We start from the raw sequence: 26089 nt of genomic DNA on the forward strand, positions 1-26089 counted from the left end.
TCGTGCCACTATGTTTCAAGGGCTTATAGCCACCATGTTTATGTTGCAAGATTGAACCTAAGGCCGTTATGTACTTAGCACAGAATCAGACTAACTATGTGAACTCTACATCTTTATATACATTGCTATGTGTTATGTTTCAAGTTAAGCATCGTTTTATTTATGTATTACTATTCACTGAGCCCCGCTCACTCTCTGTTATGTCTGTTTCTGTAGGTCACCAATTAGGTGATCAGTCCCAGCCGTGACGCCGCTTTATTTTGTTAACCTTCGTATGACCAGGCACTATACACAGCCATTGATTTTATTAAGCTGATAAGATGTTGGCTCGCTTTTTGAATGTCTATCTAAGAGTGATGTATATAGCTTTCGTGTTTTTGTATATGCCCAATGATAGGGCTGGGTCTGTATATATGTATGTATATATCCGATGTTCAAGTGTATGTTTTAGATTTTATTTGTTTGTTAAAAGTTGTGATCCTGGCATAATAGTAGTAGCTCAATGGAGTTTGTTTCCAGTGTCAAATTTTGATATTTAGTGCTTCCGTTCAGGCCCCACATATATAGATATAAAACAGGTTAAGTGTTCGTTTCTGAAGTGGTCATGCCCAAACTTCTAGGTGCGGGTTAGGGACGTGACAATGATTATGGAAATGGCGGAGACCTTATGGGAACAACAGCAACAGCCACAACAACGACAACAACCATAAGAACAACCATCACTGCCACCGGTACCTCCACCGGTAGTACCAAAGTTCCATGCTAAAGACCGAACTATCACTCTCACTAAGGAGTTTAAAAAGATGAAACCACCATCTTTCAAATGAGGGATAGAACCGATGAAAGCTGAGGCCTGGGTGCTGGGCATAGAGAAGTTATTCGAAGTCTTTCCTTGCACCGAAGCTCAAAAGGTGCAACTAGCTGCCTTCACTCTTGAGGACGAGGCACGGAGGTGGTGGATGCTTACGAGAACAATCCATCCAGGGTTAACATGGGACAGATTTCTGGAGTTGTTTTATGATAAATACTTCCCTCAAAGCATGCGAGATAAAAAGGTGACTGAATTTGAAACTCTCAGACAAGGGAACAAGACTGTTGCTGAATATGAGGCCCAATTTGCAAAGCTAGCCCGGTTTGCACCGCACATGGTGGACACGGACTATAAGAAGGCACGAAAATTTGAAGAGGGCTTACGGGGTGCTATCCTAGACCGAGTTAATATGTTAAAGTTGCCTACTTATGTAGATGTGCTGGAGAGGGCTGTTATAGCTGAGGGAAACCTTGGTGTTCAGAACCGGATTTCCGAGTGGAAAGGAAAGAGGCAAAATAATCAATGGTCAAAGGGAGCGACTACTCCACCAAACAAGAAACAAAACTCAGGGACTTCAAATACTTCTGCCCCTAGTCAGGGTACGATTCCTGTTTGCTCGGAATGTGGAAGGAGGCATTGTGGGACGTTCCATTGGAAGTCTGGAGCCTGTTATCAGTGTGGCAAAACAGGTCATTTGATAAGGGATTGCCCTCAGAGGAATCAACGATATGGCAATAGGCCTGCTACTAGTTCAGCGGAATCTGCACCAACTACTAACACCAAGACACCGGTCAAACCTAACAACAATAAAGACACTGCGAGGCAAGGCAGGGTGTTTGCATTGGTTCCGGGAGATGTGCAAAATGTAGCAACAGTGGTGTCAGGTACATTTATGGTTCACGATCATTCTGCTTTTGTCTTATTTGATTCTGGTTCTACCCATTCTTTTGTGTCAAAACTATTTGCTCCTAATTTAGATAAACCAGAAGAAGTATTATCGTATACATTGTGTGTGTCCTCACCCTTGGAGGATTCTATGATCTGTACCTCTGTATATGTTGCTTGTGAACTCCACCTTGGAGATATTCGGGTATATGCCAATCTGTTACCTCTCGACATGATGCATTTTGATATTGTACTGGGAATGGACTGGCTGAGTGAACATGGTGCAACTATAAATTGTTTGATGAAGCAAGTTAATTTCCACCCTCCGGGTCAAGCAGAATCTACATTTCAAGGACAGGAGGTGACTTCCCCACCGTATTTGATTTCTACGGCAAGGGCTTGTAGGTTAATTCAGAAAGGGTGCGAAGGATATTTGTGTAGTGTCTTGGAATAGCAAATAATGAATGAGGGTATTGGCGTAATTCCAGTTGTTCGTGAATTTTCGGACGTTTTTCCAGAAGAGTTACCAGGGCAATTGATAAACAGGGAAATTGAATTTACAATTGAAGTGGCACCGGGAACTCAACCCATTTCGAAGACTCCGTATAGAATGTCACCAGTTGAGATGAAGGAATTGAAAATGCAGTTGCAAGAGTTACTGGACAAGGGATTTATCCGTCTGAGTGTGTCTCCGTGGGGTGCCCCAGTTCTGTTTGTAAAGGAGAAGGATGGAACACTCCGGCTTTGTATCGATTACAGGGAACTTAATAAAGCTACAATCAAGAATAAGTATCCATTGCCAAGAATCGATGACCTATTTGATCAGCTTCAAGGGGCACAAGTCTTTTCCAAGATTGATCTACGGTCTGGATACCATCAATTAAAGGTCAAGGCTGATGATGTTGAGAAGATAGCTTTTCGAACCTGGTACGGTCATTATGAATTTTTGGTTATGCCCTTCGGAGTCACAAACGCTCCAGCAGCTTTTATGGATTTGATGAACCGTGTTTTCAAGCCCTATTTGGATGAATTTGTGGTGGTCTTTATCGACGATATTCTCATTTATTCAAAGAATGTAGAAGCTCATGAGAACCATCTTCGCTTGATCCTTCAAACCCTTCGGGAGAAGAAACTGTATGCAAAACTGAAGAAATGTGAATTCTGGCTACGAGAAGTGGCATTTTTTGGGCACGTTATTACAAAGGAAGGAGTTTCCATCGACCCACACAAGATTGAAACAATTGTGAAATGGCCAACTCCTACTAATGTGACTAAGGTGCGTAGTTTTATGGGGTTAGCTGGCTATTACAGGAGATTTGTTCAAGATTTTTCTAAAATTGCTGTGCCACTTACACAACTGACTCGAAAGGGAGTTGCATTCGAATGGTCAGAAGAGCAGGAATTTGCCTTCCAGGAATTGAAGACAAGGTTGACAACAGCACCAGTTTTGGCTTTGCCACCCGGTACAGAAGGATTTGTAATCTACAGTGATGCTTCGCATAAAGGGCTTGGTTGTGTACTTATGCAAAATGGAAGAGTCATCGTTTATGCTTCTCGGCAGCTGAAACCCCATGAGAAGAATTATCCTACGCATGATCTGGAGCTAGCTGCAGTAGTCTTTGTTTTAAAGATATGGAGACACTATTTGTATGGCACTACCTGCGAAGTATATACTGATCACAAGAGTCTCAAGTACCTTTTTACTCAAAAAAAGTTGAATATGCGGCAGTGACGGTGGTTGGAACTTCTTAAAGATTATGATTTGCAAATTCATTACCATCTTGGTAAAGCCAACATAGTTGCAGATGCGCTCAGTCGGAAAAGTATGGGGACTATGGCAAGTATGGTTACAGGGAAAAAGAAATTGGCAATTGAATTGGGTAAGATTGAATTAGACTTTGTGTTACATGGCCAAGAAGCTTTAATGGCAGTAGTGATGGCCCAACCAACCTTACTTGAGGAAATTAAATTGCATCAGATAGAGGATGAAGCTCTAAGGAAGATATGTGATGAGTTAGGAACTAAGCCGAACTCGGGATTCAGTTTAGTAGATGCGGTACTCAAGTTTCAAAACCGAGTATGTGTCCCCAATGTGTTGAACCTTAAGCAAAAACTGATAGAAGACGCACATACCTCAAGGTTTTCAATGCATCCAAGGAGTACTAAAATGTACCGAGATTTGAAGCAAAATTTTTGGTGGCCCAGTATGAAGAAGGAGATCTCAGAGTTTGTCTCTAAGTGTTTGCAATGTCAGCAAGTAAAAGCGGAGCATCAAAGACCTGCCAGTTTGTTACAACCTCTTCCCATCCCGGAATGGAAATGAGAACATTGAACCATGGATTTTGTTGTAGGGTTACCGCGGACTCCTCGGGGTATGAATTCGATATGGGTGTGCACCGATTAACTAAGTCCGCTCACTTCCTACCAGTAAAGACTCAGTATAATGCAGATAAATTGGCGGTAATTTATGTGAATGAAATTGTGAGGCTTCATGGTGTTCCGGTCTCCATTGTGTTAGATAGGGATCCTAAGTTTGTTTCTAGATTCTAGCAGAGTTTACAAGAAGCAATAGGTACAGAATTAAGGTTCAGCACAGCTTTCCACCCTCAGACCGACGGTCAATCCGAGAGAACGATACAAACTCTTGAGGATATGCTCCGAATGTGTGTGCTAGAGTTTCGAGAAAGTTGGGAAACTCATCTACCTTTGGTAGAATTTGCGTACAATAATAGCTACCATTCGAGTATAGACATGGCACCCTATGAAGCTTTATATGGAAGACCATGTCGTTCTCCCGTGTGTTGGGCTGAAGTTGGAGATAAATCCTTGTTAGGGCCTGAAATTGTTCAATTGACAACTGAAAAAGTTCAAGTTATTCGGGAAAGATTGAGAACTGCTCAAAGTAGACAGAAAAGTTATGCGGATAACCGACGGAGAGATTTGGAATTTGAAATGGATAGTCATGTCTTTGTGAAAGTTACTCTGATGAAAGGACATTCAAGATTCGGAAAGAGAGGTAAGTTGACACCCCGGTATATTGGTCACTTTCAGATTCTGGAAAGAGTGGGTCTGGTAGCTTACCGAGTTGCCCTTCCACCACATATGAGTCAAGTACATAATGTGTTTCATGTCTCTATGCTTCGCAGATACCTTCCGGATCCGTCACATGTCATTGATTACCACCAAATTGAGTTGGACGACAAGCTAATTTACGAGGAAAAACCAATCCGCATTTTGGACCGACAAGTGAAACAATTACGATACCGAGAAATTCTAATGGTCAAAGTTGAGTGGCAAGAACATTACGGAACCGACGCAACTTGGGAAAAAGAAGAGGACATGCAACACCAATACCCACATTTGTTTTTGCCTTAAGGTACAACAAGTTTGGAGGACCAAACTTATTTAAGGGGGGGAGAGTGTAAGAACCCGACCCTCGCACATGATTTCTGATGTATTCTCAGTCCTTGATTGGTACTTTTAAATGCTTACTGTAAACTTCCATGAAAAATTATGGTTAAGTAAGTGAAATCCATGTTTATGAATGCCTATCTGTTGCATAAGAAAACTATTTGTTACCATTAGCACGTTTGAATTAGAAATTGGAAGCCTTAACGGCTGAATTATTTGAAATTGATTATATATCTGTGATTAGCATAATTTTTACGTAATATTAAGCATGTTTACAAAATTTCAATTTCGGAATGATTAAACGATGGAATTTTGTCTTATATGCCTTTGTATATATATCAAAGTCCAAGTTCTCTTAAGCTTGATCAAAAACAATTTGACATATCTCCTGGAGAGGAAAAAAAATGGAAAAAAGAGGAAAAAAAGGGGAACAAGGGCAAGGTTCAACAAGGAAGGGAATTGAGATTAAATTAGGAGATCCTTGCCATTTTTAAAGCTCAAGGTATGTTAAATTTAGTGTATATGAGAATTCTCCTTTTAATTGTGAAGAAGGATTTGTTTATGATTTATGTTTGATGATTTAGTGTTATAATGGAGAATTGTTCATAATTTATGTTGATTGAAAACGATACTTATCAATTGGTTGCTTTGACATGAAATTTATACCTCAATCTTTGTTTCTCATGATAAACCCATGAAACTATATTTAAGTAATGTATGATGTTTTGATAAACATGAGGAACTTGAATTAAAGATAGAATTTAGAAGGTTTGTAACTTGAATAAGCTTCTATTCATGTGTATTTTATGATGCTCAAGTTCTAGTACATGCTATGGTGAAATTTATACGTCAATCCTTGGTTTTTATGCCATATTATAATGTGTTATGTTTTATGAACAAAAGGAAGTTAACATAAAGGATGAAATTTGGAAGAATAGTGACTTGATCAAGCTTTTAATCATGTTACCTTGTGATATTTCAATGATAAATTATGTTATAGTGAAGTTGGGTTCAAGTATTGCCTTAATTTCATCTTGGGTTGCATAAGAAATGAAGTGATGATGCTTAAAATTGAGTTGAAACCGAGCTACCCCAAAATAGGGCCATGGCCACTCGAGCGGAGGCCTTGGGCGCTCGAGCGGAGAAACAAGAAAAACCTGGAAATGCCTACTGTCTACGGCCGCTCGAGCAGAGGGGGATGACCGCACGTGCGGTGCTTGGCCGCTCGAGCGGAGGGTCCGGCCGCACGTGCGGCCTGGGCTGGAAAAGTGGTTCGCTTAGTTTTGCGTGCTTGACTCACTGGTATTTTTTAGAATATTTTCTGATGAGTTTAAGAGGGTTGTAAATTCATGCAAAGTGTAATGATTCAGGAAATGATTTAAGAAAGAAAAGAGAACTAATGTGCAAGTTTTGCGTGTGTGCAGGACACACTCCAGGAGGAAGTAACACGTCATCTTAACACTGTGAGTAGTAGTACGCTTTACTACAGATAATGATTGCCCTTGGCATTTTGTTGATGATAATTATGCACCTGTACTTAATGTAAATGTATGATGATAAAAAGGTGAACATTTTGCCTACTCTCATGATTCCAAGGGCTGTAATGCCAACATGTTTCAAGGGCCTCGTGCCATAAGTTTCAAGTATGTTTCAAGGGCCTCGTGCCATAAGTTTCAAGTATGTTTCAAAGGCCTCGTGCCATATGTTTCAAGGGCCTCGTGCCATAAGTTTCAAGTATGTTTCAAGGGCCTCGTGCCATATGTTTCAAGTATGTTTCAAGGGCCTTGTGCCATATGTTTCAAGGGCCTCGTGCCACATGTTTCAAGAGCCTCGTGCCATCACGTTTCAAGGGCCTCGTGCCATCACGTTTCAAGGGCTTATAGCCATATGTTTATGTTGCAGGATTGTGCCTAAGGTCGTTATGTACTCAGCACAGAATCAGACTAACCATGTGAACTCTGCATCTTTATATGTATTGATGTGTTTTATGTTTCAAGTTAAACATCGTTTATTATGTATTACTATTCACTGAGCCCGGCTCACTCTCTATTATGTCTGTTTCAGTAGGTCATCAATCAGGAGGTCAGTCATAGCCTTGACGCCGCTTTCTTTTGTCAACATTTACGTGTCCAGGCACTATACAAGGCCATCCATTTTGTGAAGTGGTTAAGATGTTGGCTTGCTATTTAAGTGTCCATCTAAGGTTGATGTACATAACTTTTATGTTTTTTGTATACGCCCTATCATGGGGCTAGGACTGTAAGGGTAGGTGTACGTAACCGTTATCCAGGGGTATAGTTTTAAACTTTATCTGACTTTGATGATGTATGTGATGTTGAGATCCTAGCATATTAGAAATAGCTCATTGGAGTATGCTTGTATCTATGTTATGTTAGTATTTCCGATAAGGCCCCGTAGTTTATGTATACCAGGTTACATGTCCGTTTCTGAATAGGTCATGACCAAACTTTTAGGGGCAGGTTTGGGGCGTGACAGGTCGACTCCCCGGTCGACCACTACAGTTTCTTCTTTAACTCCATTTTCATTTTTTTCCTGAATCCATTTACATCATGTTCTCTTTCTCAATTCTCATCTCTGATCCACTCTTCCTACCAAACCTCTCAAACTTCTTGATCTTTCTCTTTTTCTCTCTTAATTTCTGATCCATTAAGTTTCTTTCTCTCTCTCTGATCATCACTCAATTTCTGATCTATAGTTGTTCAATCTTTTTCAATTCTTCAATCTTCCAATCTTCTTGATTAACAATTAAATTATGTAAAGATATATAATTTGTATATATAAGTATTCTGAAAAATTCTCACTGTGGATATTAATTTGCAATTCCTCAATCTTCCAAAAATGAAGGAAATAAAATTTAAAAAAAAATTCTCTTGTCGGTTGATTTTTCAGAGGTCCTGCAATTTGATGAAAGTTCCGTTGAAATATCTATATCAAATAGAGAAATTAGTCATATTTTTTCACAAATTTAATGAAATATTTAGTAAGAGATGCTCTAATAAAACTACAAGTAAATACCACACACGTAGGATATGGGCGGCGCGTGTGATAATTTTTTTTTGCTCTTCACGGCTAGTAGTCTAAGAGGAGGTACTCTTATTATGTGTCTGTGAAATACGAGGAAGGCGATGAAGATGATGATGATAAGCTCAAGTACGACCAAGATGGTGTCAATGGCGACCCGAGACTACTTCTACTTTCTATCCTCCATCAGCACCACCACCACCACTTCCTCTCTCACCCACTTCCGCCCTCTAACCTGCGCCGCCATGCCCACGTCCTCATCTTCTCTTCCTGCTCCTCGGCTGGTGCCACACCCACCTGACCTCATCAATTGGGTCAGAAGAGAAGGGGGTTTTGTGCACCAGGCTGTGAAGATATCACAGGTTGATCCCTACGGTCTTGGGTTAGTGGCCTCTGAAGAAATCCCAAAGGGGTCAGACCTAATTGCCCTCCCTGACCACATACCCTTGCAGTTTGGGTCCCTTGAATTGGACGGTGGAGATGCTGCTCATTCTGTATTGGTCAATTTGGCCCGTCAAGTTCCTGGTATGAGTTTTCACTATCCTGCATTCAAATAGTTCAAGTTTTATGGTTTAGTTGTTTTGAATGATTTTGGTTAATGGGGGTTGTGCATTTGTGAGTATGGAGCAATTGGGTTGGTTTTACACTCTGTTTTGGGAATTCAGGTGAGAAAAGAAAAGAAAAAATTATTAGTTAGGAGAGAAAATAAGAGAAAATTGAATGATTTTTCTTCTCTCTGGCTTGGTTAAAAGTGAGAAAATAAGAGAGAAATTATTCTATGTTATATTTCTTAAGTAATCTTTTATAGATGTTAGGTTTGTTATATTTTTAGTATTACGAAAATTGTAGTATGTTGGTTTCTTTTTTCTCTCCATTTATTCAAAATGAGGGTTTTAAGAGAAATTGGATCATTCCAATTGCTTATCATTTCTGTCATGTTTACTAATTGTGAACAGATGATATGAAGTAAGAGAAATGCATTTCTTTCTTTTCGAGTCACTCAATCCAAACTTTCGAATGGCTGGTTTTATGGGTATATTCATGGTCTCTATATTGGGTTTTCTTCTTTCAGCCCCATTATGCTTATTAGGTCAAGTGTTCAATGCATATTCTGCATATTCTTCACGCAAGAGGTTGTCAAGTTAGTTTGGTTCTGTGACACATCTTTTACCATAATTTGATTAGCAGTTATATTGTGTTGTTACTATAATAAGAATTAGTTAGTTTATTTGTGGAATACGTAGTGTTTTTGAGAAAATTTGGCAGTCGATATTAGACATCGTTGTTATATAAACTAACTTTAATAGATTTGTGGAAAAGACTTCATGCTGTGGAGTAATTTGGTTAAAAGAATGGGTGCATTTGTCATTGAGTGTGGTTTATACTTCTGTTCAATAATTTTGGCCTCGTTTGGGAATTGGCTATTTTAGTTGGCTTTTTATGAAAAGATGTGCAGAAAAGTAGAGAAAATGATGTGACAATTTATTTTGACTTTTGTTCAGTATCATTCCTTCACATTGTGTGTTTAATTTGATGGATTTCTTTCTCTTCTTTTTTTTTTTTTCCTTTTCATTTTGTTGGTATTTTGAACAACTTATACCGACTTTTGTTCAGCAGCATTCCCAGCTCCTTTTGTGTTGTCAACTAAAATGATAGTATTATTTTTCCAAGGTTTGTTACCTAGAACATTTCTTGTCAAAAAAATTTCCCAGAAAAATTCCTTGAAGGTGCAAACTAATATTTTTTTCATGAAGTTATGAGAAGAGACATTATTGATATCCCCCAAGCATCATGGGAAAGCATTCTTGTAGATAATTAGATGTTTGAAGAAAAAAGGCTAAGAAAATTTATTAGTAACTATTTACTAAAGATGAACAAAAGGTAAAAAATGAATATACGGTGTGCAGTACTAATTTTTCCTGTAATTAGCTGAAGTGAAGAAGAGATACGAATACTATTTGCTAAACTGTCATGGAATGGTCATAGAGCGAAATGGAGTCTATGAGAAAAATGTCAACAAGAAAACAGGTTGTAGATTGCTCACACTAGAAAGTCAAATTTCCATTTCATCTGAAATAGTGTAAAAGAAATTGAATTTTGATGAATATATATGTCATCATGAGATGGGAATGAGAATGCAATTTTTTGTTTGATTTATTTCTCTTTGTGTGTGTGCGTGGATGTTGTTTCGCAGCAATTATGTCTCAAACACTTTCATCAGAATAAGGAACACCCACAATACCTGCTGCATGAACATAAAGGATACACAATGTCACACTTGAGCATTAAAAAGCTTCTTCTTTTTTTGTGTTTATGTGTTTGCTTCACAAAAACAGAATACTGAGGCATTTTCATGATTAGTGTGAAAACCAAACTCATGTATGTTTGTGTAGGTTTTCCTTTTCTTTGTATAGGTCAGTAACTCTAGTTTCCATAAATTAGGCTAGATTGTGTTTTGAATATAAGGGGTAAACTGGACACTTGGAGCATTTGGCAGAGGAGCTGTGGGCTATGAGACTTGGTTTGAAGCTGCTGCAAGAAAGAGCAAAGTCAGGTTCATTCTGGTGGCCGTACATCAGTAACCTTCCAGAAACCTACAGTGTACCCATTTTCTTTCCCAGAGAGGATATAAAGAACTTACAGTATGCTCCTCTTCTTTATCAGGTATCCGCATTTCCAGATTAGGGCTGAGATTTCTTGCTTAACTAAATTATTTTAACTGCTTGAAAAAAGAAGAGATGTTAAAACTCACAATTTAAATCCCCAAATTCACCCACAATGACGTGGCAAGGGATTTGGGCCTTATAGGGTTGAGTTTGTGACATGCGGTGCACTAACTTGATTTTTATTTCTTAAAACAGTGGGACCCACGCATTTTTGTTGGTTTTTGGGAGACAACATGACAAGTTTCATCAGGTGAATGGTGTGAGCAAAGTTTTAAAAAGCGGCCGCAACCGTTACGTAACGCCGTTACGTAACTGTTGTGGTGGTTACCGCCATCCGTTACGGCCGCTTTTGCAGTGTGATTGAGATTCACAGGTGCGTCGGCCGTAGCTACTGCCGCCGTAGCGGTCGTAATGGCCTGTTACGCACCGTTACATAACGGTTCCGAACTGCTTCTTTCGAAAAAACACAAAAAAAAAAAAATGAAAATGGGGAAAAGGGATAGAGAGAAGAGGGAAGATAAAGAGAGAAGATGGAGGAGCAAGAAATGGAGAGAGAAGAGGGAAAATGAAGAACATGTTATTGATTTATTGAAGCTGCAAGACCTATGCTATTCTATTCAGCTGTTATCACTCAACTATTTTGTTTGTTTGTGTGTCTATCTATATATTGTTTGATAATAATAATAATAATAATAATAATAATAATAATAAGTGTGGCCATTTTCTATTTAGCTTGGTTAAAATATGTATATATATATATATATTTAGGCTCTTATTTATTCTCTTATTTTTGTTATTGTTTATCTTATATATAATTTAGTGATTGATTTTTTGTATAATATGAAGTCATTAATTATTAAAATAAAATGTAAAAACTCAATTTATAGTGATTTAAAAATATGAAATATATTAGATCATACTTAAAAATTTACAAAAATTGATCAATATTTATTTTAAACCTAATAAATATGAGCATAGAAAAAAAAATATGCATATCGGTAATTTTTTTTTCAAATTGTGCCAAAAAAAAAAAAATCACGGTTCCAGTTACCGCAACCGTTAAGCTACGGCCTTTACACCCCGCAACCGCAACCGCGCCACCGCCACCGTTACCATTACAGTGACCATAACCGCTTTTCAAAATCTTAGGGGTGAAGCATTGCTTCAAGACCACCAAATAACCTTTCCAAATTAGGGGAGGCTTTTTAGGGGTCTCAAACATTTTCCTTGAAAAGTAAAAAAGTTTTCTTTGGTAAACAAGAAGGAGAAAACTTTATTCTTGTGTTGTGTATCCTTCATGGTTTGTGTTTTATCTTTACCAACCATAGTTGTCATTGAGAATCGTATCGTGAACTAAAATCCTAATTTTGAGATTCATGAATCAAAATAAATCAAGAATCGTAAGATTCGGTACAAACTATAGAAAAGATGATATTGAACAATCATATATATGAAATAAGAAAAATTGATTTTGGCACATGTTATACAAAAGTTCTTATATCATGACACAACTACATTACCTAATTGAGAATACATTCATACCAAAAGATTTGCCTGATTCATATAGAGGGGTTGCTTTGTGTGGGTCACGGAATTATTTGCGATTTACCCAGATACCCAATTATTAGAAAAAAAAAATAAAAAAATAAAAAAGAAGAAGAAAGATGTGGGTCCAAATCTCAACAACCATTAATTATTTACAAAATACAATATATTTCTTTTTGACATTCAAAACATAGACCTACAAACCCTAAATAGAGTAGAATAAGAAGAAAATGTAAATGGGATTCCTTTATTTTAAAATGTATTATACTTCCACTTTTTATTTATTTATTTATTTTATGCTTATTGTTAAAAGAAAAGAAAAAGAACTTGTGGCATTGATGAGTTTGACTAATCTGATGTATGTTATATTAAACCATATTTGTTTCGCCAAATTAACATTAGATAACTCATGGGTGCAAGTTACTTTAGCCTTAAACATCATTCAAAGATGTATTTTGATATTTTTTTTTAAAACCAAAAAAAAAAAAAAAAATCAAAACATAACAAAACAAAACAAAGAAGAAAAAAAAAAGAGAAAAAACCTATTGGGTTTGAATGGATTTGATTGGAACCTATTGAACACTCAAATAATGAAAGTAACAACAAAGCATGCTTAGGTATTGATTATGTTTGTAATAAACACTCTTAAAAGTTATATTCTAACATTTTCAAGAAAAGAAAAAAGAAAAAAGAGATAAAAAGGGTTGGAAACTGTCAGACCTGATAGTTTTAGAAGTTACATGAATCGTAAAATGTAAATTGAATCATGAATCATGCAATTCATCTATATCAAAATAGATACACCAATAGATTCACATTAGTCTATATTTGAATTGTGAATTGTAAGATTATGATCTATGAAGCACCAACACTTCAAAAAAGTGTCGTAGCCGTGTCGAACACATGGACACTGCAGGGATATGTGGACACGGCATGGACACGGCGTGTCTCTTTAGTTAATTAATTTTATTTTCAGGGGACACGCCGAGGACACTTCGGGGCCACACTAAAGACATGTCAACTTGTCTTTTCTCCTATTTTCTTTAGTGCTTTTGATGAATGTTAAATATTGAATGTTTATTATTTTTTCTTAGATTTAAATACTTGATAAATCATTCATAAAAATATATATATATATATATTGTAAGTATTAATTTAAAAGTAAGTTCGTTTTTTTTTTTTTTTTTTTTTTTTTTTTTTTTTTTTTGTAGAGGTAATATTAATCTAAATAGCAAATAAAAATATATTTTATTGTCGTGTCCCTGCTATGTCCGTGTCCATATTCACATTCTTTTGAAATCACATGTTCCTTATCTGTATCCGTATCCGTGTCCGTGCTTCTTAGATTATGATAACTGAGTAACCAACAACACCTGCAATTGACATCTAGAATGTCGTCTTGTGCTTGGGTTTCTCTAAATGTGCCAGCTCAATTGTACATGATTTTGAGCCAAAGCGTAGTCTCCCAAAGTACCCTTCAATTTTTATGGCGACTTTTGACGATAGTTATTATTTCCTTACACCAGGTAAACAAGAGATGCCGCTTTCTGCTTGAATTTGAGAAAGAAATCAAACAAGCACTTGAAAATTTGAAACCAGATGATCATCCTTTTGGAGGCCAAGACGTAGATTCATCCTCCTTAGGATGGGCAATGTCAGCAGTCTCATCCCGGGCATTCCGCTTGTATGGAAAGGAACTCCCAGGTGGAACCCACATCAATGTACCCATGATGCTTCCACTCATTGATATGTGCAATCACAGTTTCAGTCCGAATGCCAAAATTGTACAGGAAAGAAATATCGGGAACCCAAAGATGCTAATAAAGGCAAGTTCCTTGCTCGCTCTCTCTCTCTCTCTCTTGAATATCAAGTATTTTTCATTCGGCTGAACATCAAAACAAATACTCGTGCTTCTTTTACTTCTAGTCTGCTACTACTACTCATATTATTCAATTTGATTTCTTTACCAGGTTGTGGCGGGAACACAGATCAAACAAGATGAACCTTTAGTACTTAACTATGGTTGTTTGAATAACGATTTTTTCCTTTTAGATTATGGTTTTGTCGTACCCTCAAATCCCTATGACTGCATTGAACTCAAGTATGACGGAGCACTTCTGGATGCTGCAAGCATGGCTGCTGGGGTTTCATCCCCCAACTTCTCTTCACCAGCTCCATGGCAGCAGATTATTTTGTCCCAGCTAAATTTAGATGGAGAAGCTCCTCTTCTCAAGGTTTCTTGCTTCCCTCTTCACATAAATATATATATATATATGTATTGTCCTTTCTCAACTGATGATATAAGGGTATTGATTGCATTCATCATGCATACCATTTCTTAAATCAAGCTTCCTTCTTGTGTGCACTTTCTCAATCTCAAAATTAGGAAAACACTTTTGTTTGATTCAGTTGCATTTTATGATGCGACTTTGATGGACCTTGAGCTTTGCAGTACAACTTTCCATTACTTTCAGGCTCCATTTGGTTCACTGGAATGAGTGGCAATAGAATGAAATGATCATTTCTCATGCTCTCATATGGAATAATCATTCCCTTGAAATGGTGAATGATGATTTCATTTGTAATGCATTTTGCCACTATTTTGTTAGTCAACCAAATATTGGAATGAATATTTTGATGGAATGATCATCATTTCATTCCAGTGAATCAAATACTATCTCAGTATTTCACGACTCATCGCCCTTGAATTTATTTTTTATTTTTTCACTTTTCCCCTCCCCAAGTCCCCTATCAAATCCTTGATTGAAACTCAGCCTAAGCAAATATCCAAATTGCCAGAAGTCTCCTGCACTGCTCATTGCTCTGGATCGTTTCACAATTTTTTTAAATTTTTTTTTACGGCATTCACCCTACTGCCTGCGTACTGTATTCTGAGTGACTGAGAGCTCTAGTGGCTTATGGCTTGTGCAGAAATTTGCCAACATCTCTAGAATGACTAGTCTCCGATCACTGTTCAGTCTTACCCTAAAAACTGCAAGCTGCAAATGGCTTAAAACAGGTTAACGCTATGTCAAGAAAATTACCAGAATGAAAAAGAATGGTTGAGATTTAGTTGGTATGTTGTAGGGTTCATGTATAGACTAAATCTGGATCATATTGATATTTGTGGCTAAACTTCTAGGTATGTAGTTGATGCAGGACGATTAGAGATATGTGAGAGTTGTAATGCTGAGTTTTTGTGGTTTTTTGTTGTGGTTTCAAGATGAAAAGTAAAGGAAACTTTAGGGCTTCTATTAGTGTATGGCAGAATTAGGTTTAGGCTTAATGTAACAAGAAGGAAGAAAGATTTTTGGGTTTGTTCTGGGTGCGGTGAACAGTACACGTGAACAATAATTAGGCTGTGGAAGTGCTGAAATTTATGGAAGAAATGAAGGAAAAGAAGAAGATAGGTCTAGGCATCGAACATAGATTCCGTAGGCATCACACCTAGGGTTAGGGTTGCATCACACAAACCCAAAGAGGTTTCAAAACTCTCAAAATTCTTTAAAATATTAACTCCATCAAATTATTTGCATTACATGACTTTATATAGACTAGGAGACTTTCTAAAACACTATAACCAAAAAATGAAACTATTAAAATATTGTTGACTTCTAAAACCAATTTAAAACATAAATATGAAACGTAAGTAAAATCTAATTAAATAACATGACCCACAAAACGGTCCATAGGCAACCCCTATAACCCATACCCATAAATTCTGCAAATTACCACAATACCCCTAACCTTAAAAATCCTAGAAAATATAAAAATAATAATAAAATGAGACTGATAATACTAGAAACATAATTATAGAAGATTTCTATTAATTTCTCTATGAAATCATACCAGTGTTTAAGTATCATCATTTCTTTGAATTTTGCCTTCTTTTAGCTTCTTATACTCTGCATTAGTAGTATTGCTCGTAAAAACAAGCTCCGAGTGGCTATGCTGGTTGCAGTTTGCCATTGCCTTCAGCAACATGGGCTTAGTATTAGACTGATCACCTTAATTTGAAAAGACATGAACTGCTTTCATGAAACATTACGTTTTGAAATTCAAAATTACAACCACATTTGATTAATTGTTTTCTTGTTTTCCCCCGCTAAAGGTGAGTATAGGCGGTCCAGAATTAGTGGAAGACCGGTTGTTGGCAGCGTTAAGAGTACTGCTTGCGGATGACATGGAAATGGTAAAGCATGATTTGAGTACGCTGAAGTCGTTATCAGTGGAAGCCCCTCTCGGAATATCAAATGAAGTTTCTGCTTTACGCACTGTTATTGCTTTATGCGTAATCGCACTTGGTCACTTCCCCACCAAAATAATGGAGGACGAATCCATATTGAAACAGAGGGTTTCGGTTTCAACAGAATTAGCCGTGCAGTTCAGAATACAGAAAAAGTCCACGATCATCGATGTGATGAGAGATCTCACTAGGAGGGTGAAATTACTCTTGTCAAAGGAATCGGTCAGTGCTTGAGGTTAAGCTCCAATTCTGCCTGATGTAAGAGTCTACAAAAATACCCTTGATCATTCCTAGATGCCTCATTGTTGCCAAATGGTCCTTTACCGATCCCCCTCTTTTTTTTTTTTTTTTTTTTTTTTTGGAGCTTGGTCATTATTGTTTTCTGGCATTATTGTATTTTTGTCTTCTTTTTGGAGTAATTTTTTTGAAGTTTTGGTTGTATTGTTTGGTTGCTGAGAACTCGTGCTCATTTATGTTTTTCCATAAAAGTTACATATAAGTTTGTTGACTTATACTGTGTTTGGTTAGGAGATTTGGAGAGAGATTTGAAAAAAGAAAGGAAAAAAGTGTGTGAAACTAAGTGAAATATAGACATGTTTTATTCACATTTTATTTATTTTTCTTTTTAAATTTTTTTCTAAATCTTTCAACTAAACACAGTGTTAGTGAGTAAATATTTGCACTCACTGAAATGTTTTTTCTCTGTTTCTGCCCCATCTAATGTCACAACTACATAAATGATGGCATGGAATTACTTGGAAACAAACACCCAACTCAGAGAGGGCACTACCTAGAAATTTGCATAGGTAAAGTTTGTTTGGTATAACTGTTTTCGAAATTAGTTTCAAGAAAAGTTTCTAAAAACAATTTACTTTAGGGAAGATCAAAGGTTGTTTTCAAATTATCCCAAACTAGTTTCACACCACAACACATACACACAAATAAATAAATGTTCTAGAACATTTTTATTGTTTTAAATTCCAAAAAAGCAAAAAGAGAATAGAAAGCAAAATCCCAACTAAATAAGATTACTTTGCCACAGTATAGATGACCCTCAATTGTGTGGATAAGTGAAAACATGTGTCCCTTTTTCAAATTTTGAAATCTTGGCTACAAAATCACCTCTTTCCAATTTTTAAATATTATTTTTTTAACACGAGTCTAAATTACACTAAATAATTTGATATAAAATTTTAAAATAAAAAGTTTATTAATTTCATCAAACAACTCTTTTGTAAGTTATGACTATAGTGAAACCAATCATGCTTCAAATCTAAATATAATTGCATGATTATGTGTAACACGAGTGAATCTATTATCACAAATACAAATCTTTTCAAAATGTTTTCGTGATACATATCACATAGTGAAAAATGTGAAATAAATGAGAAATGAAAAAATAAATTGAAAAATTAATACAAAATATTTTCAAGATACTTAACTGTTGTGGTGGTTACCGCCACCCGTTACGGCCGCTTTTGCAGTGTGATTGAGATTCACAGGTGCTTCGGCCGTAGCTGCTGCCGTAGCGGTTGTTACGGCCTGTTACGCACCGTTACATAACGGTTCCGAACTGCTTCTTTCGAAAAAACACACAAAAAAAAAAAAAATGAAAATGGGGGAAAAGGGATAGAGAAAAGAGGGAAGATAAAGAGAGAAGATGGAGGAGCAAGAAATAGAGAGAGAAGAGGAAAAATGAAGAACATGTTATTGATTTGTTGAAACTGCAAGACCTATGCTATTTTATTCAGCTGTTATCACTCAACTATTTTGCTTGTGTGTCTATCTATATATTGTTTGATAATAATAATAATAATAATATAATAATAATAATAATAATAATAATAATAAGTGTGGTCATTTTCTATTTAGCTTGGTTAAAATATGTATAGATATATATATATATTTAGGCTCTTATTTATTCTCTTACGTTTATCATTGTTTATCTTATATATAATTTAGTGATTGATTTTTTGTATAATATGAAGTCATTAATTATTAAAATAAAATGTAAAAAACTCAATTTATAGTGATTTAAAAATATGAAATATATTGGATTATACTTAAAAATTTACAAAAATTGATCAATATTTATTTTAAACCCAATAAATATGAGCATAGAAAAAAAAAATATGCGTATCGGTAAGTTTTTTTTCAAATTGTGCCAAAAAAAAAAAAAATCACGGTTCCAGTTACCGCAACCGTTAAGGTACGGCCTTTACACCCCACAACCGCAACCGCAACCGCAACCGCGCCACTGCCACCATTACCGTTACAGTGACCGTAACCGCTTTTCAAAATCTTAGGGGTGAAGCATTGCTTTAAGACCACCAAATAACCTTTCCAAATTAGGGGAGGCTTTTTAGGGGTCTCAAACATTTTCCTTGAAAAGTAAAAAAGCTTTCTTTGGTAAACAAGAAGGAGAAACCTTTATTCTTGTGTTGTGTATCCTTCATGGTTTGTGTTTTATCTTTACCAACCATAGTTGTCATTGAGAATCGTATCGTGAACTAAAATCCTAATTTTGAGATTCATGAATCAAAATAAATCAAGAATCGTAAGATTCGGTACAAACTATAGAAAAGATGATATTGAACAATCATATATATGAAATAAGAAAAATTGATTTTGGCACATGTTATACAAAAGTTCTTATATCATGACACAACTACATTACCTAATTGAGAATACATTCATACCAAAAGATTTGCCTGATTCATATAGAGGGGTTGCTTTGTGTGGGTTGCGGAATTATTTGCGGTTTACCCAAATACCCAATTATCAGGAAAATAAAAAAATAAAAAAATAAAAAAAAGAAGAAAGATGTGGGTCCAAATCTCAACAACCATAAATTATTTACAAAATACAATATATTTCTTTTTGACATTCAAAACATAGACCTACAAACCCTAAATGGAGTAGAATAAGAAGAAAATGTAAATGGGATTCCTTTATTTTAAAATGTATTATACTTCCACTTTTTATTTATTTATTTATTTTATGCTTATTGTTAAAAGAAAAGAAAAAGAACTTGTGGCATTGATGAGTTTGACTAATCTGATGTATGTTATATTAAACCATATTTGTTTCGCCAAATTAACATTAGATAACTCATGGGTGCAAGTTACTTTAGCCTTAAACATCATTCAAAGATGTATTTTGATATTTTTTTTTAAAAACAAAAAAAAAATCAAAAAATCAAAACATAACAAAACAAAACAAAGAAGAAAAAAAAAGAGAGAAAAAACCTATTGGGTTTGAATGGATTTGATTGGAACCTATTGAACACTCAAATAATGAAAGTAACAACAAAGCATGCTTAGGTATTGATTATGTTTGTAATAAACACTCTTAAAAGTTATATTCTAACATTTTCAAGAAAAGAAAAAAGAAAAAAGAGATAAAAAGGGTTGGAAACTGTCAGACCTGATAGTTTTAAAAGTTACATGAATCGTAAAATGTAAATCGAATCATGAATCATGCAATTCATCTATATCAAAATAGATACACCAATAGATTCACATTAGTCTATATTTGAATTGTGAATTGTAAGATTATGATCTATGAAGCACCAACAATTCAAAAAAGTGTCATAGCCGTGTCGAACACATGGACACCGCAGGGATATGCGAACACGGCATGGACACGGCGTGTCTCTTTAGTTAATTAATTTTATTTTCAGGGGACACATCGAGGACACTTCGGGGACACACTAAAGACATGTCAACTTGTCTTTTCTCTCATTTTCTTTAGTGCTTTTGATGAATGTTAAATATTGAATGTTTATTATTTTTTCTTAGATTTAAATACTTGATAAATCATTCATAAAAATATATATATATATATATATAAATTGTAAGTATTAATTTAAAAGTAAGTTTGTTTTTTTTTTTTGTTGTAGAGGTAATATTAATCTAAATAGCAAATAAAAATATATTTTATTGTCGTGTCCCTGCTATGTCCGTGTCCATATTCGCATTCTTTTGAAATCACATGTTCCTTATCTGCATCCGTATCCGTGTCCGTGCTTCTTAGATTATGATAACTGAGTAACCAACAACACCTGCAATTGACATCTAGAATGTCGTCTTGTGCTTGGGTTTCTCTAAATGTGCCAGCTCAATTGTACATGATTTTGAGCCAAATCGTAGTCTCCCAAAGTACCCTTCAATTTTTATGGCGACTTTTGACGATAGTTATTATTTCCTTACACCAGGTAAACAAGAGATGCCGCTTTCTGCTTGAATTTGAGAAAGAAATCAAACAAGCACTTGAAAATTTGAAACCAGATGATCATCCTTTTGGAGGCCAAGACGTAGATTCATCCTCCTTAGGATGGGCAATGTCAGCAGTCTCATCCCGGGCATTCCGCTTGTATGGAAAGGAACTCCCAGGTGGAACCCACATCAATGTACCCATGATGCTTCCACTCATTGATATGTGCAATCACAGTTTCAGTCCGAATGCCAAAATTGTACAGGAAAGAAATATCGGGAACCCAAAGATGCTAATAAAGGCAAGTTCCTCGCTCGCTCTCTCTCTCTCTCTTGAATATCAAGTATTTTTCATTCGGCTGAACATCAAAACAAATACTCGTGCTTCTTTTACTTCTAGTCTGCTACTACTACTCATATTATTCAATTTGATTTCTTTACCAGGTTGTGGCGGGAACACAGATCAAACAAGATGAACCTTTAGTACTTAACTATGGTTGTTTGAATAACGATTTTTTCCTTTTAGATTATGGTTTTGTCGTACCCTCAAATCCCTATGACTGCATTGAACTCAAGTATGACGGAGCACTTCTGGATGCAGCAAGCATGGCTGCTGGGGTTTCATCCCCCAACTTCTCTTCACCAGCTCCATGGCAGCAGCAGATTTTGTCCCAGCTAAATTTAGATGGAGAAGCTCCTCTTCTCAAGGTTTCTTGCTTCCCTCTTCACATAAATATATATATATATATATATGTATTGTCCTTTCTCAACTGATGATATAAGGGTATTGATTGCATTCATCATGCATACCATTTCTTAAATCAAGCTTCCTTCTTGTGTGCACTTTCTCAATCTCAAAATTAGGAAAACACTTTTGTTCGATTCAGTTGCATTTTATGATGCGACTTTGATGGACCTTGAGCCTTGCAGTACAACTTTCCATTACTTTCAGGCTCCATTTGGTTCACTGGAATGAGTGGCAATAGAATGAAATGATCATTTCTCATGCTCTCATATGGAATAATCATTCCCTTGAAATGGTGAATGATGATTTCATTTGTAATGCATTTTGCCACTATTTTGTTAGTCAACCAAATATTGGAATGAATATTTTGATGGAATGATCATCATTTCATTCCAGTGAATCAAATACTACCTCAGTATTTCACGACTCATCGCCCTTGAATTTATTTTTTATTTTTTCACTTTTCCCCTCCCCAAGTCCCCTATCAAATCCTTGATTGAAACTCAGCCTAAGCAAATATCCAAATTGCCAGAAGTCTCCTGCACTGCTCATTGCTCTGGATCGTTTCACAATTTTTTAAAAATTTTTTTTCCGGCATTCACCCTACTGCCTGCGTACTGTATTCTGAGTGACTGAGAGCTCTAGTGGCTTATGGCTTGTGCAGAAATTTGCCAACATCTCTAGAATGACTAGTCTCCGATCACTGTTCAGTCTTACCCTAAAAACTGCAAGCTGCAAATGGCTTAAAACAGGTTAATTCTATGTCAAGAAAATTACCAGAATGAAAAAGAACGGTTGAGATTTAGTTGGTATGTTGTAGGGTTCATGTATAGACTAAATCTGGATCATATTGATATTTCTGGCTAAACTTCTAGGTATGTAGTTGATGCAGGACGATTAGAGACATGTGAGAGCTATGAAGCATAGACACGGCAAAATGGAAGCCGTGGCGGTGTCGGATACGGGGACACGCCGGGGACACGGGGACACGTCGGGGACACGTACGGGACACGGCATCTGGCGTGTCCCCTTAATTTAATTTATTTTTTTGCAGGGGACACGCGTGTCCGAATCTGGACACGCCATGGACACGGCGAGAAGAGTAACTGAAAGGGGGAAAACGAGAACAAACCTGGTCGACGACGATCTAGAGCCCTTCGACTTCGATCGACGATCCAGAGCCCCATTCTACTTCGACGATCCAGAGCCCCATTCTACTTCGACGATCCAGAGCCCCATTCTACTTCGACGATCCAGCCCCTTCGCCTTCGCAGAGCTCTCTCTCTGTCTCGCCTTTGCCTTCGCAGAGCTCTCTCTCTCTCTCGCCTTCTCTCTCTCCCTCGCTTCTGATCCTGATCGCGATCGCGATCATCGCGATCGTCTCCCTCGCGATCGTCTCCTTGCTTGTCCCCCTCCCTCTCGGTTCTCTCCCGTCTGTCTTATCTCTTGATATTATAACTATTATAATTATTATATATTCATATATAATATATATAACTAATACCTATTATTATTTTATTATATAATAACTATCTATAATATATATAACTAATAACTATTATCTATAATATATATAACTAATAACTATTATTATTTTATTATATATTATATAATAGTTATTATATAACATAAATATACTCATTACATAATGGATAATACATATTATAAGATAATATATACTTATACATATTAATAAATAAAAAAATAAATACATGTATGTAAAATAAAATAATTAATTACAACACATTATTTAAAAATATAATAAATAAATAAAATAATTAATATGTATTAAAATAAAAATATTTATAAAAAAATTAAAAAATTTGCCGTGTCCCCTGCCGTGTCCGTGTCCCCATTTTTTAGAAATTGCCGTGTCCTGTGTCCGTGTCCGTATCCGTATGCGTGTCCGTGTCCGTGTCCGTGCTTCATAGTGTGAGAGTTGTAATGCTGAGTTTTTGTGGTTTTTTGTTGTGGTTTCAAGATGAAAAGTAAAGGAAACTTTAGGGCTTCTATTAGTGTATGGCAGAATTAGGTTTAGGCTTAATGTAACAAGAAGGAAGAAAGATTTTTGGGTTTGTTCTGGGTGCGGTGAACAGTACACGTGAACAATAATTAGGCTGTGGAAGTGCTGAAATTTATGGAAGAAATGAAGGAAAAGAAGAAGATAGGTCTAGGCATCAAACATAGATTCCGTAGGCATCACACCTAGGGTTAGGGTTGCATCACACAAACCCAAAGAGATTTCAAAACTCTCAAAATTCTTTAAAATATTAACTCCATCAAATTATTTGCATTACATGACTTTATATAGACTAGGAGACTTTCTAAAACACTAGAACCAAAAAATGAAACTATTAAAATATTTTTGACTTCTAAAACCAATTTAAAACATAAATGTGAAACGTAAATAAAATCTAATTAAATAACATGACCCACAAAACGGTCCATAGGCGACCCCTATAACCCATACCCATAAATTCTGCAAATTACCACAATACCCCTAACCTTAAAAATCTTAGAAAATATAAAAATAATAATAAAATGAGACTGATAATATTAGAAACATAATTATAGAAGATTTCTATTAATTTCTCTATGAAATCATACCAATGTTTAAGTATCATTATTTTTTTGAATTTTGCCTTCTTTTAGCTTCGTAACTCTGCATTAGTAGTATTGCTCGTAAAAACAAGCTCCGAGTGGCTATGCTGGTTGCAGTTTGCCATTGCCTTCAGCAACATGGGCTTAGTATTAGACTGATCACCTTAATTTGAAAAGACATGAACTGCTTTCATGAAACATTACGTTTTGAAATTCAAAATTACAACCACATTTGATTAATTGTTTTCTTGTTTTCCCCCCTAAAGGTGAGTATAGGCGGTCCAGAATTAGTGGAAGACCGGTTGTTGGCAGCGTTAAGAGTACTGCTTGCAGATGACATGGAAATGGTAAAGCATGATTTGAGTACGCTGAAGTCGTTATCAGTGGAAGCCCCTCTCGGAATATCAAATGAAGTTTCTGCTTTACGCACTGTTATTGCTTTATGCGTAATCGCACTTGGTCACTTCCCCACCAAAATAATGGAGGACGAATCCATATTGAAACAGAGGGTTTCGGTTTCAACAGAATTAGCCGTGCAGTTCAGAATACAGAAAAAGTCCACGATCATCGATGTGATGAGAGATCTCGCTAGGAGGGTGAAATTACTCTTGTCAAAGGAATCGGTCAGTGCTTGAGGTTAAGCTCCAATTCTGCCTGATGTAAGAGTCTACAAAAATACCCTTGATCAATTCCTAGATGCCTCATTGTTGCCAAATGGTCCTTTACCGATCCCCCTCTGTTTTTTTTTTTTTTTTTTGCAGCTTGGTCATTATTGTTTTCTGGCATTATTGTATTTTTGTCTTCTTTTTGGAGTAAATTTTTTGAAGTTTTGGCTGTATTGTTTGGTTGCTGAGAACCCATGCTCATTTATGTTTTTCCATAGAAGTTACATATAAGTTTGTTTACTTATGATGTGTTTGGTTGAGAGATTTTGAGAGGAATTTGAAAAAGGAAAAGGAAAAAGTGTGTGAAACTAAGGAGTTGTTTGGGATGACTTAAATAAGTGTACTTTTTGTCTTTTTACGAAAAGATGTGTAGAAAAGTAGAGAGGTGATGTGATGGAAAAAAGATAAAAAGATAAAAAGATGGATTACTTTGGTGTTGCCAAACTTGGCCTAAGTGAAATATAGACATGTTTTATTTAAATTTTACTTACCTTTTTTATTTTTCTTTCTAAATTTCTCTCTAAATCTTTCAACCAAACACAGTATTAGTGGGTAAATATTTGCACTCACTGATATGTTTTTTCTCTGTTTCTGCCCCATCTAATGTCACAACTACATAAATGATGGCATGGAATTACTTGGAAACAAACACCCAACTCAGAGAGGGCACTACCTAGAAATCTGCATAGGTAAAGTTTGTTTGGTATAACTGTTTTCGAAATTAGTTTCAAGAAAAGTTTCTAAAAACAATTTACTTTAGGGAAGATCAAAGGTTGTTTTCAAATTATCCCAAACTAGTTTCACACCACAACACATACACACAAATAAATAAATGTTCTAGAACATTTTTATTGTTTTAAATTCCAAAAAAGCAAAAAGAGAATAGAAAGCAAAATCCCAACTAAATAAGATTACTTTGCCACAGTATAGATGGCCCTCAATTGTGTGGATAAGTGAAAACATGTGTCCCTTTTTCAAATTTTGAAATCTTGGCTACAAAATCACCTCTTTCCAATTTTTAAATATTATTTTTTTAACACGAGTCTAAATTACACTAAATAATTTGATATAAAATTTTAAAATAAAAAGTTTATTAATTTCATCAAACAACTCTTTTGTAAGTTATGACTATAGTGAAACCAATCATGCTTCAAATCTAAATATAATTGCATGATTATGTGTAACACGAGTGAATCTATTATCACAAATACAAATCTTTTCAAAATGTTTTCGTGATACATATCACATAGTGAAAAAT

General features: G+C 35.9%; 3 protein-coding genes across 3 annotated transcripts; all 3 read left to right on the forward strand.

Annotated features, from left to right (window-relative positions):
* The first annotated feature begins 839 nt into the window (after window positions 1–839).
* LOC114311771 (uncharacterized) lies at window positions 840–2150 on the forward strand. The gene has a single exon (XM_028257941.2). The coding sequence runs from the start codon at window positions 840–842 to the stop codon at window positions 2148–2150; it is 1311 nt and encodes a 436-aa protein (XP_028113742.2).
* Window positions 2151–7668: 5518 nt separating this feature from the next.
* Window positions 7669–17047, forward strand: LOC114311762 (uncharacterized). The gene is made up of 5 exons (XM_082893938.1): window positions 7669–8674; window positions 10647–10813; window positions 13887–14186; window positions 14331–14594; window positions 16472–17047. The coding sequence occupies exons 1-5, from the start codon at window positions 8254–8256 to the stop codon at window positions 16838–16840; spliced, it is 1521 nt and encodes a 506-aa protein (XP_082750064.1). The 5' UTR covers window positions 7669–8253; the 3' UTR covers window positions 16841–17047.
* Window positions 17048–19552: 2505 nt separating this feature from the next.
* On the forward strand, window positions 19553–25071 carry LOC114271616 (fructose-bisphosphate aldolase-lysine N-methyltransferase, chloroplastic-like). Its single transcript, XM_082893939.1, has 3 exons — window positions 19553–21122; window positions 21265–21528; window positions 24433–25071. The coding sequence occupies exons 1-3, from the start codon at window positions 20688–20690 to the stop codon at window positions 24799–24801; spliced, it is 1068 nt and encodes a 355-aa protein (XP_082750065.1). The 5' UTR covers window positions 19553–20687; the 3' UTR covers window positions 24802–25071.
* Window positions 25072–26089: the final 1018 nt, after the last annotated feature.

The sequence above is a fragment of the Camellia sinensis genome, chromosome 11 (assembly GCF_055761805.1).
Source record: "Camellia sinensis isolate YWXY chromosome 11, ASM5576180v1, whole genome shotgun sequence".
Classification (NCBI taxonomy): Eukaryota; Viridiplantae; Streptophyta; class Magnoliopsida; order Ericales; family Theaceae; genus Camellia; species Camellia sinensis.